The following is a 16,448-nucleotide window of genomic DNA, read 5'->3' as shown; positions in this document are numbered from 1 at the left end:
GCTATCAAGTAATGGACTTTGTAAGCGTTGGAATGAAAGCAGCGTCCGCAGGTGACGAATTTCGTATGTTGCTAAAATGAATCGTTTGAAATTTTCGAAATAAAGTAGCGATAACATCGGCTCATGGAGAAGGAACCAAAAAACAAAAAACAAGGAGAAAAGAAACAGTAAAAAACCTTTAGTTCACCTTTAGTTCTCGTCAAACCTTTTAACCTGAATAAGAATCCTTCTTTAAAATTATTTTCGGAAAGAATGATTACAATGAAGACAGATTTTGACAATAGCGGAAGCGCGTTTTGTATGCATGCTCTGCTCTCTTTCAGTGAGTTATCTTTGCCAGTGTCGCTTCCTTGATTTGTTATTTTCGTTATATTCAATTTTTATTTTCGGTATTTTTGTTTCATTTGTGAAACCCCTTTCCCTGCTCTCTTTCAATTATTTGTCATCATGATTTGTGCGGGAAAGAGAGAAGGGCATGGCAAAACACTGATAATGATTGCTTCGGTCATCTGCGCACGAAGAACATCGGAAAAGCTTGCGTAGACGAAGAAAACGGCGTTGAGTTATCTGATACTTAAATTCGAGTAGCATCCTTGTTTTATTGTCATTTTCCTAACCTAACATATTTTTGTATTATAAAGTTCTCATGTGGACATGCAAAAGGGGAGACATTAACATTATGGCTGTCCTATTTTATCTTAAGATTCATTCGCAATCATTCTCCGATTCTACGACTCGTCCAATTCTACCTTAACATACTTTAGAAAAAATTCTCCGATTTTACGTATTTTAGAAATCATCTCTTGGAAATGACGAGCAATAAACGATTATTACTGCGGTGTTTTTTGTTATGTTCGTTCGGGCGAGACTCTTTTAGAACGAGTAATAATCGATTATTAGTGTGGTGCTCGGTATTTTAGTTAGATTGTTAAGTCCCTTTCCCTGTTCTCTTTTAGTGATTTGTTATATTTGCCAGTATTGCTCCCTTGATTCGTTATTTTCGTTATTTTTGCTATAATTGTTATTTTCGGTATGTTTTTTTACACAGTTGTTATATTTGTTATCCTTGCGATTGCGTGCATTTCTGGACATAAGTGCTAGGCAACCACAAAAGTGCACTAGATCATCTTGTGTCAAGGTTGTCATTTTACAATGAATGAAGAATGTTAATCGTTCGTCGCTTTTAGAGTTATTAAAACAACGTATTTTTTAGCTGAGAAACTTACGTCTTTCGTTTTTTACTTTTCCCGTAATATTTAACTGAATATTGATATTTTATCTGTCGGGTCGGGGAGACTTCTTTGTTGGGTTGTCGACCCGAGACCTGACTCTTATCTGGAACAATGTTGATCAATCCCTTCACTGAAGAATCATTTCTTTGAATAATGAAGCAAAAATAGACAACAAGCTTTCTTTCAACGAATTCTTGACTAAAAAGAATTACTCAAATTTCAAATTGTTTTTTTTACCTGAAGACTGTGCAGAGTTGAGTACAAATAAATAAAATTATAAATAGCCAGAAAATTGTAAACACAGTGTAGTTAACCGAACCATGAAATGAGAGCTCATTGTGCTTAGGCCGTAAGTGACTAGCTATCGAATCGCATACACTCATACTTCTTGAGTGGCGAGCCGCCGAGCCGCCGAGCCACTCTATCAATCTAACATGACCCGTAAGTGACGAGCCACCGAGCCGCATACACTCATTCTTCTTGATGGACGGGCCGTCGAGCCACTGTATCTGACATGACTCGTTAAGTGATGAGCCATCCAGCAGCAAATATACATCCTCTTCAGTCTTGACTGGGAGCCGCCGAGCCGCTCTATCTAACATGTAACCGTGAGTGGCCCTGTATTCTGTAGTTTAGCCACAAACAAAATATTTGCTATTAGAGGCAAAAAAATCCTTCCTATTTTAATTGCGTGCGTGCAATGAAGAAACACAAAAGCAATTAAATAAAATTCAGTCTCACCGTTCAGGATCGAACCCTTTGTGGAAGAACCCTGACCGTGAATAATGAAGCACAAAAGAGAGAACAAGCTTTCTTTCAAATAATTCTTCACTGTCACATTTCCAATTGTTTTTTACCTGAACAGTACGGTGTCCGTGGTCCGCGAGTAAAAAGGATAATTCTTGAATATCTTACGTGAATCAAAACGCCACGAACTGAAATTTTCCCAGAAGATAGCTTTCTCGTTTTTTGCGATAATGTTAAATTGGCAAGTTCCAAACTGAAATATTTCTCTTGTAATTCGAAAAAAGCTGAACGTTATCGCGAGCCCTTCGTCCCAGAATTTAGTCCTTCAATGGTCCGCGAATCATGTAAGCAGCCCCCCCAAAAAAATACCTGTGAATCCCGATAATTTCTGTAAGAATATGCAAATTTACTTATTCTTTATTATCCTTGATATATCTCAACTACAGTCGTATTGAATGTCGTTGTGAGTATAGAATCTGCTTTTATTTTCAGTTGACCGTCTCCCAACACAAGCTCCATTTCATAATAAGACTGTATAGGTATTCTAGACATACAAAAGAAGGCAACCCGTTCGTAAACATATATAAAGAAGATTTTGAAAATATTCAGTTAAAGCAAAGACCTTTTCCATTTATCGAAGGTTTTCTTTATCTGCTTTGCGAGATTTAAGTTCTCTGGGTCATAATTAGTATAAGTCGCGGACCAAGGACCCCTATGCGAGAATTGTTGATATTTATCAAGAGTCGATAAACCAAAAGTTTAAAACTCTGCAGCAAATTCGTTCCCAAAGGCAGAAATAAGTTTAACTGTAAATCTCTTCGGCAAAAAAAAGAAGGGTGGTACCGTTGCGTTTTATCTTTATAGAAGCCAAGTAAACATGACCATGTAAGTTACAGAGCCGAAAAAGTAGACTTTCTAGAAAGACAAATGAACACGTCCTGCCAACAAACTTGAATTCCGCAAATCACCGATAGCAGGAAAGCCGACATTTCGTCCTGTGAAAGAAGAATAATCAAGAAATCATCGGACACATTTGTTTTTGGTGGTATGTTACTTAACGAGGAAATTTAACATCATGTTCGGAAAAGTCGCGGACCAGAGTTGAGTACAGATGAAATGTAAATTGCCAGACAACTGAGATGCGACTTCAGTAAACTCTGTGATGCATTCAAGGCGTTCGATTCCTTTTAAACCCATACAGAATTTGCCATTTGGTTTCAGTGTTGTACATAACCCAACAGTTTGCCAAATAACATTAGAAACAAAGCTCACTTTGTGATATCCGACGGCGAAAGATGCAATTGTTGTCGAAGACCATTACTCGTCGCTTTGAAGATTCCAGATATCTATTTTTCACCGCCTGTCTTGTTTATCCAATTGCCTTTCCATTATTGAGCTCCATAAGTGTATATTTTGTTTAAAGATGCACTAAAACGCCATTCGCATTACAATGACTTTCGAAGCCATTGCAGGTTAATTAAATATTCTACTGTGTCTACCGGATAAAATCTACGCATTTCTAACACCCCTTTGAAAACGACAAAACATACGCCCAGAAGACTCTACACAGGAAAGACTATTACCGACATGGAAAAAAAAAAATAAGAAAACGACTTAATTCCAGCCATTTTCTTACTGGGATTGCCGTACTGGCAACCCAGTAAAAATTTAGGTAGCCCTTGGGGTGGCGCATAGGGTGGCCCATGGGGTAGGCCATGGGCCAGCCCTTAGGCTAGCCCTTGGGCTAGCCCATGGGCCCTGGCCCGGGTTTTGTTTACACCCAGACTTCTGTCACATGAACGGTTCATAGCTTTGGGCATTTTTTCCACAAAGTGTTATTACGGTATGTACGCGCCTATTTGCTAGTAGATTTTTGCTTTAGAATGTTTTACGTACCTGTAGGTAGGCTTGGTGGCACGAGGTTTCAAATCAAGGCTGGTTTGCCCAATATTCGTGCTTTGAATACGATATGTTTATGTCATGGCCCCCTTTGTGGCTTCAAACAAACACAATACGCAATCGAACCAGCCAGTCATATTTCCATTAGGTTTGCGTCCTTGCCCGGACTTTTCTAATGACTTGTCACTGCTCCAGAAATGGGCGTTGACAAAAGATTAATTAAAGAATGCAAATGAGCTGTAAACAGTACAAAACCTCCAGCTTCGTTGGCTTGATTGCAGTCACGGAGAGCAACCCGGACTATCACGGGAGCGCTTGACGTCCGTGTATTAGCAAAGATATCTTCTTTCTGGTTAATAGCACCAGCACTGAATTGAATCATGTCGGAGATGGAGCAGACGTTCTTGGACGCGGGCGTCGGTGGCCGAAGGTCGTCGTCTCCTTCAGTCAAACGAACAGTTACCTACAAGGCTTCTGATCTAGGGTTTTCAAGCAAAGGCAACGATATCACCATGCAGCACATCTCTGAGGCTAAGGGCTACCTCAACGAATTTGAACAGATGTATCGAAAGCACCGAGAGGAGACGGATAGGCTGAAGAGGCACCATGCTAGCGAGGTACAGTAGGTGGTGGTCTATGCGGTCTATGCCGGTAGATGAGCGTTTGTTGTAACGGTTACTTGAAGTGTGTATTCAAGAGCGGGCGTTTGAATCCCTTTGCGTTCTCCGCAGAATAGCTTACGGCGTGTGGTTTTACTTTACTATTTTGATAGATTTCTGACACGTTCAATGTAAACAAATCAATATTTCAATGCTTATGCTAATGATTTCGCGCGACACACCCAGAAAAGATATATTCTTATTCGCTGTGGGAGAAAGGATAAAAATTGCACTGAAAAGTCGCTGTAAATTGGCTAGATTTCAGTGACTAAAAATCAAAAAAAAAAAAAATCTTTGACAACACAGTCAATTTGACAGTCGAAACGAAGTTCTAATATTGATCAGAGATGTGGATTCCGGGCGACTATGAAAAAGAAAAATGCAAACAAAGTCTCATCGCTTTCAAGTGTTCAATAATTTTTTTCTCCAATATTCTTTGGCGTTTTTGACGTGATCTATCTTTTGTTTGCTAAACGATTAATTGGCCTTTTTAGGCCGGCGTATCATTTGGTTTGTCCATTCTTGAACCTCGGCGAGGTTTTTCAAGTCCATCAAAATGTGACTTTTAAATACCTACTTGTTTTGAAAGCCTTTTATTTGCAGTAGTTTTTATCGAAAAATAAGTAACTCTGCTATTAAAATGCTGCTCAAATACGGTTCTGCAAGAAACTGTTTCAAGAAGGCTTTTCAGTTTATAATCTTTACCTCGGAATCACTACAGTATGTTGCCTACTATCCGACCGGTACCAGTATCCGACCACTTAAAAAATAATTTCAATTTTTGCAACGCCCTAATTAGTTTACGGAAAACGAGGTATACCGAAAGGAAACCGAACATTTGAGCTTTGAGATGCAAGTTAAGGATCATTTGCAAAGGGCGCCGTTCTGCTCAGGTGAGTGAAATTTTCTTGACTAATATTTACGCTTTTCACTGCGCAGTAAAACGACTGCTGTTGAAGAAAGAGTTTTTAAATCATGATATATTTGAGGGAACCTTTCCATATTTGCAGTGTGTATTCTCAAAGAAACAAGTAGTTAGAACAATTTTCAGTTATTCCTGTAATGAACTGTTCCTAGGATAACGGAGGCCAGAATTATCAACAATTTTTTCACTAGCGTGGCCAGAACACGACCAGTGTTTTGTTTACTGTGCAAAAATCATTGTATAAGCTGCAGTGGTTATTAATTTCATATCGTTAACTTTAAGTGATCTGTGTGTTGTGTAATACTATTCTGAAGCAACTCAAATGAAACTTTCTTCATTGATTTATCGAACGGAATTATTTTCCGTGTGTAGCTTTCACAACGCATTTTGCATAACTACTGGAAGCAGACGTTAGAACGGAATTCCGTCAGTTTTTGACGATGCTCAGTTCGGAAGTCGGTTTATATCTTCCAAATTCTAATGCCAAAGTACTTTGCAAGAGCAAAGGGATACAAAAATATCTCTTCCAAGCCGAAAGTTACGTTTAATTCTTCTGTTATTCCTGTGGTCGGATACTGGGCTCGCTGGTCGGATACTGGGCAGCAATGGACATATTTTACCGGCGGAAACGAAGGTAAAAACGCAAGGCTTGTTTTCTCATATTACAGACTAAATTTATTGTTTCAGGGCTAAATTACATCAAATTTAAACTGAAGTGGTCGGATACTGGGTAACATACTTTTTTATACCTCCCAACTCAAATACATTTTCCGATTGGAGGAGAACGTGTCACGTGTTATGGGACAAAACTCACTAACTCCCTAAGGAAACAATGACTTGAACTTTCGACTCGCACGTGATCAGGTCGTGCACCTTTGAAACAGCGGCAAATTTGTATGCCAGCCAAGTCAAGCAAATAATGTTTACGCAGTCATGGCAGCCAAACGGTTTCAAACAAGAACTGAAGAAGAACTTGAACAGCTTGTTTTCTTTCTTTTCTTGAGTGGGGTCTAGAAGGTCCAGTTGGGGGTCCAGTTTGGGGGTCCACGTTTTGTACTGTCCCTGCTGCATTCCATGCACGAACCGTCGTTAAATGACCTCAAGCATAATTGAACATCTCCCTTCCCCTCGGCAGCATTTTTACCATTTAGGTCAACTAGTATTAACTCTATTCTGATTTGCCATTGTAAACAGTGCGTGTAGAGCCGAAGAACTCGTGGCGTACTAAAAGTAGAAAGATACGCCAAATAATTGAATCATGGCTTTTATGGGAAAGGCAAGCTCCAACTCATGGGATCCTGGGAGGAGTCAAAACAACGTTACGTTGCGCACTTTGTTTGATTTAGTCATAACATGCCATGACATTTTAATTAGTGTCAGTTTCTCTGTATAGGTTCATAATTAACATTCCTTGACATTCTGCTTACTAATTTTGATATAAAGATGCCTGGCAGTAAGGGAAACTGTCAACATTAAAAATGTTTTTCTTTATTGGGGGGAGGGGGTGCTTTGTTAATTGAATCAGTAAATCAATTTTAAGAGTCCTTGCCTGTCTGACCATCCCTTTGCGAAGTCATGACAGAGCTACCAGAATCTCACCAATTCACCAACGCTGACCATTTACTCTTTTCTTCAAAGGTGCAACAGCTAAAACAGGAAATTGAGAACTTAAAGCGTCAGAAAAGGCAGACAGAGGATCAGCTCCAGGAGAGCAGGGGCGAAAGAAACCGGCTGAATGAAGAGCTTGTTTCCCTCAGAAAACGGCTCCTTATGCGCGAACGTGAATTGGAAGTGATGCAACTCGACATTATGAACAAAACCAACATCATAGTTTCGCTGAAGACTGACAAGGCAGCGTTACAGCGGGAATTAGACACTCGTGATTCTGAAGAGATTGTGAGCCAATCGGCGTCCACTATTCAGGAGTCTGCGCCAATGGAGGATGAATTCTTCAGCTTCCAAATAACTGAGTTGGAAGCCAAGCTGAAGAATTCAGGCGACGAATGGGAAAATGTGCAAGAAGAGAATCTCAAATTGCAAAGTAATGTGACCGATTTGCAGAGCGAGCTCGATAAAGCAAAGCGCGATCTAGACGCAACCAAAAAGGAATGTGACCTGAAAGTGAAGAAGTTCGAGTTGCAATTTCAAAATTCCCAAAAGGAGCGAGACGATCTTAAAAGGCAGCTAGAGAAGCTTCGAGATGATCTGAAAAATAGCAAAGGCGAGCTGCTAAGTATGCAAGCAGAAGCTGGGAACAATAAGCGTGTCGCTGACAAGTTCCGAGATGACGCAGAAGATAAAAACAGGCAGATCCACGACTACGAGAAGGCGAATGGCACACTGAATGATCGAATTGAGGAGCTCCAGCAGGAACTATTGCAAAGCGAATTGCACTCTGACGTGGAAGCGAAGCATGTTAAAGAACTCGAGAATGAGGTCCGATCGTCAAACAGAAAAATTGCTGAATATGAGGCGCAGATTGACACTCTTAAAGGTACCAATGAAGATTTTCAACGTGAGCTAACCATCGTAAACAGCAGGGTAGCGACCCTTGAAAGCCAGAATGGCAAGTTCACAAGCAGGGTGAGGGAACTAGAGAATGAACTGGTACGTTGTCGCGCACACATACACGAGATGGAGAGTGAATTTGAGAATGTCAACACCAGGTATGTACAGCTTCAGTCCTCACATGATTCAAACGTGAGTGAGGTGGATGGGCTGCGCACCAGAGTAGGAAGCCACCAGAGTAAGGTCAATGAACTAGAATCCCGCAACAGCACCACGTCAAAAGAAAGAGACGACCTCAAATTGCGAATAGTGCCATTGGAGAAGAAGGTCGCGGAATTCCGACTGGCTCTGGAAAAAAGTGAAAATTCTCGCGATGACCTGGAGAGGAGAATTGATACATTAAAGGCGAGCAACTCGAATCTTGAAGCAAAGCTTAATGCTGCCAATAACGCAAAGGCTCAGCTGAAGGCAGATTTGGAAGCTGAAAAGGATAAGGCTGCCCAACTCAGAAAAGAGATCACTTTACTCAAGACTCAGTTGGCAGAAGCGCAACGCAGTCTCGAGAAAACCAAGAATGATAATGTCAGGAAAAAGAAGGTTATCGATGAATTGAAAGACACAATTCGCCGCCTTGAAGGTAACATTCACGATAAAGAACAAGACGTGCAACAACTCAACATTCAGAGTAACATGCTTGAAGACGAAAAGAACGATCTCCATGATGAGCTGATGGATGGCAACAAGAAACTAGCAGAGCTGGAAGAAGATCTAAAGCAAGCTCTCGAAGATAAGAATCGTGCTGAAAACGACCTAAATGACGCGCTTAAGAATAACTCGGAGCTGGAAACTGACCTGCAGGCCATGGATAAGAAGAAGCGAGAATATGAAGAACAAGTTTTGAACCTGAAAAAGAAACTTGAGGTTGCGGAGACGAAACTTAATGATGCTTTGACCAAGAAAGCTGTTCTCGAAGAGGAAGCCAAGAAGCATGCTGACAAGGTAAACAACCTCAAAGACGACCTAGACATCCTCAAAGGCCGGCTCTCTGAAGCACAGCGTCAAGCTGATGCTTTTCGCAAAGAAGTTAATATCAAGGATGCCACAATCGCCTCACTGAGATCTCAAATCGGTGATCTTGAGCAAGACAATAATGATATAGCAGCAGAGCTTTCCAAAACGAAGACGCAGCTTGCAGCTATTCAAGAAGAAAAACGCAAGCTCCAGTTAGAGCTCAGTACGAAGAATGAAGAAATCAATCGACTAAATGGAGAAATCGATATCACCATAAAACGAAATGAGGAGCTACAAAGTGAATGCATTGTTGTTGCCGATAAAGTCCAAACTATAGAGAACAGCTACCAAGATTTTATGGCTCTGTCTGGGGACAAAGATAGTCTTTTGGAAGGAGAGCGGGAAAAGAATGCTCAACTAGAAAAAGAAATAAAAAATCTAAACGTCAAGATAAAAATGCTAGAGGAAAGAGATCGAACCAAAGAAGTGGATCAACTAAAGGCACAACTTGATCAGGCAAACGAAAAGATTGCTGACCTACTTTCGCGCATCAGCCAACTGGAAGGTGACAAATCTGATCTCGAACGCGATATTGTAGCTGCCCAAAGTGATCTTGCACAGAAAGAAAACGACTTGGAAGGCGCGCAGAAGGATAAGGAGAAAGCAGAAGATGATCTATACAACATTCAAGGGAAAATTGATAATTTAGAGAGTCAATTAGCAGCTGCACGTAACCAGATCACTCAACTAAGGGAAAGCTGCAGGGACGAAAAGAACAAGAATGTCCAAGCAAAGGCAGAAAATAATAATCTTGCGGCCAAAATAAGCCAGCTGGAGAAGGCAAACGACGGTCTAACGAGCCTGATTACAAAGAAAGACAAGGTTTTCGCTGACTTAAACGAAAAGATAAAGAAGTTGCTGAACGAATTGGCCGACGCGAAGCGTGATACCCTTGCTGCCAAAATGGAAGCTGAAGATCTGCGACAGGATAAGAAGGACTTGGAACGCAAACTCGACGATCAAGTCAAACGCCTTCAGCGATTCGAAACCGAGATTAAAGATCTCAAGGAACAAAGGAATACTCTGGAGACTGAACTCAGCAACAAGACACACAAGTTGGCACTTAAGGAGTCCCAGATAGACAGTCTCAAAAAGGAAAGAGATAACCTAAGAAAGGAAGTCGAGAACCTAAACGTCAAACTAAAGCAACTAAAGGAAGAAAACTTAGCCCTTCAATCAAGCTGTCATGAACTAGAGAAGAAAGATGAGTCGAACTTCAAAGAGATCGAAGGCAAAGATGCCGCCCTCGAGCGCCTAAAATCCGCTGAGGCTGCTGTTGAAGAGGAACTCCTAAGCTTGAAAAAAGAAATGATGACCACTCGAAATGCCCTTGAGGCCGCCAACAACAAGATCAAATCATTAGAAAACAGTCTAAAGCAAACCAATATCAGTATGAGTAAGCTCGAACTCACTATCCAGACCTTAAATAAGGAGCGACAGGAGCGAGATAGCGCCAGTTCCAGCCATGATACGCAGTATATTGAGATTGAAACACTCTACAAGGCTAGTCAGGATCGCAAAAACAGATACAAGCTAGAGGTACAAACCCTAAAAGCTCGTATTGAAAAGATGGACGCAGACTACAAAAAACTGCAACAGGAAAATGTTGATCTCCGAGCAAAAATAAATGCCTTGAACAAGAAGAATCGAGATCTACAATCTGCAAATGATCGCACAAACGAAGGAAAACAAGCGGCAAAAGGCGACCTGGAAGCTGCTAACATCCAATTAGCTGACCTTGAGATCAAATGCGACAACGAAACTAAAGAGAAGGATTCCTTTAAGAAGCAATTGGATGATGCTCTGGATAAGTTGGAAAAAACACGGAAACAAAATCTAGAACTCGAACAAGTTATCATGGAAAACACGATGCAGCTTGAGGAAGCTGAAAAGGAAGTGGCAGAGAAAGAAAACGAGATTAGAAATTTGATAGATGGTAAAGAGTTCTTAGAGGGTCAACTAGATGTTGCTAAGAGTGGTTTGCAAAAAGCACAAAAAGAAGTTGACGACCTCAAAGCCCAAGATGCACTCAAACAACATGAGATCCTGGATCTTAACAAGAATATAAACGACTTAGAGGCTCGCATCGTGAAGTTAACAGGAGAAAGGGATAGATCACTAGAAGAACAAACCTTGAGTATCGAAAAGATTGCCAACCTGGAAAAACTGATTGGAGATCTGACTAACGAGAAAAATGCATTCTTGGAAAAAATCGAAGAACTCAAGAGAGGAATCAGTCAGCTTCGAGAAGAAGGGATGAGTGTTCATAAGCAGATTACAGAACTTCAAAGCGCGATTAACTTCTCAACCAAAGAAATCGATAACCGAGAAGCAACCATTGCTGATTTGAGAAACAAAGAAGAAGTTCGAGACCAAGAAATAGAAAACCTTAGAAAGAACTTGCTACGCTTGCAAAGTGACTACGAAACCGCCCTCCAGAAAATCAAAGAGTTGGAAAAGGCCTACCAATCATCCAACGATAAAGCAACACTGATCGAGAGCAAGGATTCAAGTAACCGCGACAGGATAAAACGCCTTGACGACGAAAATGGTGCCCTAAGAAGGAAAGTAACAACACTTGAAATCTCCATGAAGACTAGCGAAGAAAAAATCCAAGACCTGGAGAAACAAGTCATGCAAGCTAACGAGGAGATAACCAGACTGCAATTCGCGCCTTCTTTTGAAACGCCATTTCAAATTGAAGGACAAAGCTTTGTTGAATCAGCAGGAGGTAGCATTGAAGCAGAATTTCTTAAAAAGGATTTGGAAGATCAGAAGAACAAGAATGCCCAGCTTGAGAAGCAGCTGAGGCAAGCTAATGATGCCATAAAACATCCACAGTTCCAAGTCGATCAACAGAGCAAAAAGTTAAAGGAAAATGACGATACCATTTTCGACCTGCAGAAAAAGATCCAAGAGCTTAACATCCGTCTTCAAAAGACAGGGGATCAGACTGATAACCCAGGAATTGTTGCCTCTCTACGCGGTCAAAAAGACACTTTGGAACGAGACAACCAGATGTTGAAGAAAGACCTAGAAATCACTACAAAAAATCTGGCCCAGACAAAGACGACTCGCGAAAATGCCGAAAACCAGCTATACAAAATCAAGAAGTTGTTGAATGAGAGCGAACTTAAGCTGAACGTGGCCACCACGCAAAACGAGAATCTTCACCAAGAGTTGCTACGTTCACAACAGAAAAACAATGACTTGGAAAACGAAAGGGACCGAGCATTGAAAGACCAGGCTGATCTTCGCGGGGAATTGTCAGAAAAAACCAATCGTTTGCAAAAAGCACAAAGCGACCTTCAATCCTTAAAATCACAGGTACGTGATCTGGAAAGTCGTATCCTAGATCTGGAGCGGGAACTGGACGACAGTCAAAGCAAGATCAAATGGCACGGGAACAACGAGAACCAACTGAAAGACGAAATCGCCTCACTTAAGAGGAAGCTGGATGACCTGAGAGAGGCACATGACAAGCTCATCAACACGATAGACCACCTAAATACGCAATTACAGGACAAAGACGTAAGCATTGCTCTCCTTGAACACGCCGTGAAATCGCTACGAGACCAATTCGAGAACCAACAGAGAAGTTTAGCTACTGCTAACGCTAACGCAGCCGAACTAAAGAGGAAGTATTGCAACGCCTTAACCGAAACTGAGCGATTACAAAATGAAGTCAACACGAAGGTACTAAAGATACGCAGCGTGGAAAATCGCTTCAAGTCCTTAGAAGCTGACAAAAACAAGTTAAGGGTGGAAATCAGTCTCCTTAAAAAAACCATCTCCGAACAAAAGGTCCAAATTGACAGAAGCAAACGCCGTTCCGAGATAGGTGCACCGGCTGTCGTCCAAACCCTTCAGTCATCTCCAGATATGCTCCAATTCAGAGATGACTCAGTTACCTCCAAGAAGTTTAATGACCTAGAATCATCGTACAAGAAGATTATCCGAGAAAAAGAAGATGGAGACAAACAGGCCACAGCACTGCGAAGCAAGCTCGCCAAGTTAGAAAGCAAACTTGCTGACCTTAATAGAGCTAAAAACGCGTTGGAAGGAGATTCTACATGGAAAACTAAGAGAATTGATCAACTGGTAAAAGAACTCGATGATTTACAATCTAAAGACATGATTGATTCTGACGAGGCTCTAGGATGGAAAAACAGAATCACCCAAATGCAGCAAGACTTGGAGGGTGCCAAAACCAAAATCTTTCGATTAGAAGCCATGAATAAAACCTACGAACAAAAGGTCAAGGATTTCAGTGAAGATTTAATCAAGGCAAGAGAGAACGTGTCGCAACTTGAATCAAAAGCAGAGGATGATCAGCAAAAGATAGAAGACCAGCGAAAGGAACTATTAGAGGCTTATAAAAAGGCAGCGGACTTAGAAGCAGCTACCAAGTCATACCATAACACTAAGAGTGAATTGAACGGAGTCATACAAACCTCAAAGAACAAAATGGAAACTTTGGAAAACAACCTCCAGAAGGAAGCCAAGCAGCACGCACATGTAAGAGGCACTCTCGACCAAGTGAAGATAAAAAACGAAGACCTGAAACTGGAAATAGCCAAATTACACAAAAAACTACGAGAGCTTCAGCAACAGTACGATTGCCAGGTACGGTTTAATTCAGTCGTCAAACTTCACAGTCAGTTTGCTCTTTATTTAAACAGGGCTCGAAATTAACGAAAAAAATCCAGTCGCAATTTTGCGACAAGATACCGTCGAAAATTTAGTCGCGATTTCGTAAATTGTATTTAGCAAAGCAAAATACGAGACTGCAATGCTTGTGTGTAAAGAAACCGCTGAAAATGGCGAATGATTCCAAGGAATGGAGTTGTACACGTAACACCGCAGCCAAATTACGCAACAATTACGTTATCTTTAGATGAAAAACAAAAATTCAAGGCGAGAAACAAAATAATTTTGTCATTTCTTCATGAAAAATAAATGTTATTTTAGCAAAAGTAGCAGCAAAGTGGCGACTTCTTGTCCTTTTTGTTTCGAAAAAGCGAAGGTGAAAACTTTTACTACTATTTCTCTGGCCGAGCTAAATCAAGAACGCCTCGACTCAGCACGCCACCTCCAGGTCTCCCTATTCAACATAGCTGTTCTCAGTTCTTCCACACTTTCCAAACCAGTATCGCTTTTCAGATTGTCTAGTGGAAGGTGAAAACAAGTCGTAAATTTGCGACTTCTCCGGGTATTTTAGTCACAAAGGAAAAAAATTCAGTGACAGCAACTGTATTGGTCGAATTTCGAGTATTACCTTAAACATGTTAAAAGTTTGGCTTTCCTAAACAAACAAGGTATTTTTTCATTTTTTGGCAAAACCCAAATTTCATCGATCCCATGATCTGTCGATCTGTGTGTCTTCACCTATACTAAAAAATACCTTATCTCGTTCATTCCAGGTACAAGAATGGTCAGAGCGCAAGTACACAATTGACGGCTTGGAAAAAGTCAACATGGAGTTAGAAGCTCTCATAGACAAATTAAGACGTGAATTAGCTAACTACAACAACGAATATGACATCCTGATATCCGAAAAGCGTGACATCGCGAGTGAGTTAGCTCAGTTGAAGGCAAGAGAACAGGACATAGAAAAGTCTTTACAACAGGTGGTGGAAGAAAAACACAGGCTGCAGGTTGAATTAGAAGATGTTAGGAGGGAGCTTAGTGAACCTCTACATGAACCAGACCTTCTGCTTCAGCAAGTGTCGGCTGTCGGTTTGGAATCTGGCGTCGAAAGGTTCCCCGACATGAAAGATGACCTTGAAGCAGCTAAAAACGAGACTGATCGGCTCGCTAATGATATTACATCCTGGCAGTCCAAATACAACACTTTACAGAGCAGCTACGACGACTTGGACGGTGACAAGAAGCTGCTCGAAGATAAACTTGACAGCATGCAGAAGACGATGAACGACTTCGAGCACCACAATCACATTCTGACATCCGACAAGAACAGGCTCACCGTCGAACTTGAGGCAGCCAAACGAAAGACCAATGATTTGCTGTCAGAGCTAGATGAAGCCAAACGTGGCAAAGATTCTCTAAAAGTGGAGTACGAGATCTTACAGAAAAGAATCACAAAGATAGAAGCCGAGTATGAAATCCACATCACCACTCGCCACGACAATGGTGATTCGGGTGCGTACGCCAAACTACAAGAAGCCTACAAGTGCAGCCAGGAACGTGAGAACGAGGTACAGGCGGAGCTGTTGACTTGCTACAAAGTGATCGGAGAATTGAAACATCAACTGATTGGAGCTCAAGAAACCATTGAACGGCTAACAATAAACTACAACACTGAGACCATCAGGAGTGCAACTCTTCGCGAAGAAGTAGTCACTTATCAGAGACGACTCTCCGAATTAGAAGAGAAGTACGAGATTAACCGAGGAGCAAACGAAGACATGGCGAATAAGCTGGCGGTCTTGGAACAGCATTTGACTGAAGCAAGCAGACAGAATACATCGATCCAAGAATCAAAGGCGCTTATCCTTGTTGAAGTAAGCAATCAACGAAATAAAATCACCCGCCTTGAGAAAGACTTGGAGGTTGCAGAAAGCGAAAAGACAAACCTTCGACTACAACTGATGGCTTTCCTTAGTAAAGGAGAATCTGAATCGGATGAAATCAGTAAACAAATCTCTGAGCTATCAGAACGCAGCCTGTCTTTCCGACGCGAGAAGGAAGACCTAGAGAGGCAACTCTCGAAGCAGCATGCTGAGTATGCAGAAAGCACCCAAGAGATTAATGCCTTGAAAGCAGAAATCGAAGACCAAAGACGAACAAAGAGCCTTGAAGATCAGCAACGTTCTGGCGAAATACAGTCTCTGAAGATCAGCATGGGTGAATTGCAGCGAGAAAACGAAGCTCTGAAATCAGAGACCTATTCCAGTTCCACCAAAAAGCAAACCGAATCTCTCTTTGACCTCGATGGAGGTGACGAAGATCTCGGTCCATCTGCAGAATCGACCAGATATGATCTCGACGGCGATGACTTTGAAGGTGGAAGCACTACTGTGACTGGCAAAGAAGGAAAGTCCTAAATTTAAAGCATTTAAAGCATAAGACAAAAACCCAACGTTACTTTAGGAAATTTACTTGCAGAGAAAGAAAACATGCATTTACAAAACGTTCAAAGTTACTTTGATTGTAGACCATTTGTCATTGGTATTTCTGCAGGATAGCTTCAAACTCGTACAGCCACTAAGGTGTTTAACATGATACAAAAACTAAAACGAGGCTGAAACACTTATCTACAAGGTTTATTGTGACCGTAGAAGCGGTTACGCCGCATTTGCTTATTAAAAAATCGACAGTGTTTGTTTAACACAAAAATAGCTAAAAACAATAGCAAAATTTTCGAATGCACCGAGACAATAAAAT

At 41.2% G+C, this 16,448-nt stretch overlaps 1 protein-coding gene across 1 annotated transcript in view; it reads left to right on the top strand.

The window, feature by feature from the left end:
- Positions 1–4,258: 4,258 nt before the first annotated feature.
- Positions 4,259–16,448, top strand: part of LOC138054661 (uncharacterized) — a 12,345-nt gene continuing 155 nt past the window's right edge. The window contains exons 1-4 of the mRNA XM_068901153.1: positions 4,259–4,495; positions 7,101–13,667; positions 14,465–15,786; positions 15,904–16,448. The exon at positions 15,904–16,448 is cut by the window's right edge and continues 155 nt beyond it. Of these exons, the coding sequence (XP_068757254.1) occupies positions 4,259–4,495; positions 7,101–13,667; positions 14,465–15,786; positions 15,904–16,108 (8,331 nt within the window). The 3' untranslated portion in view covers positions 16,109–16,448. The remainder of the gene's footprint in view (positions 4,496–7,100; positions 13,668–14,464; positions 15,787–15,903) is intronic.

This window comes from Montipora capricornis, chromosome 6 (genome assembly GCF_036669925.1).
Source record: "Montipora capricornis isolate CH-2021 chromosome 6, ASM3666992v2, whole genome shotgun sequence".
In the NCBI taxonomy this organism is placed as follows: Eukaryota; Metazoa; Cnidaria; class Anthozoa; order Scleractinia; family Acroporidae; genus Montipora; species Montipora capricornis.
This window is presented reverse-complemented; position numbering and strand designations above follow the sequence as displayed.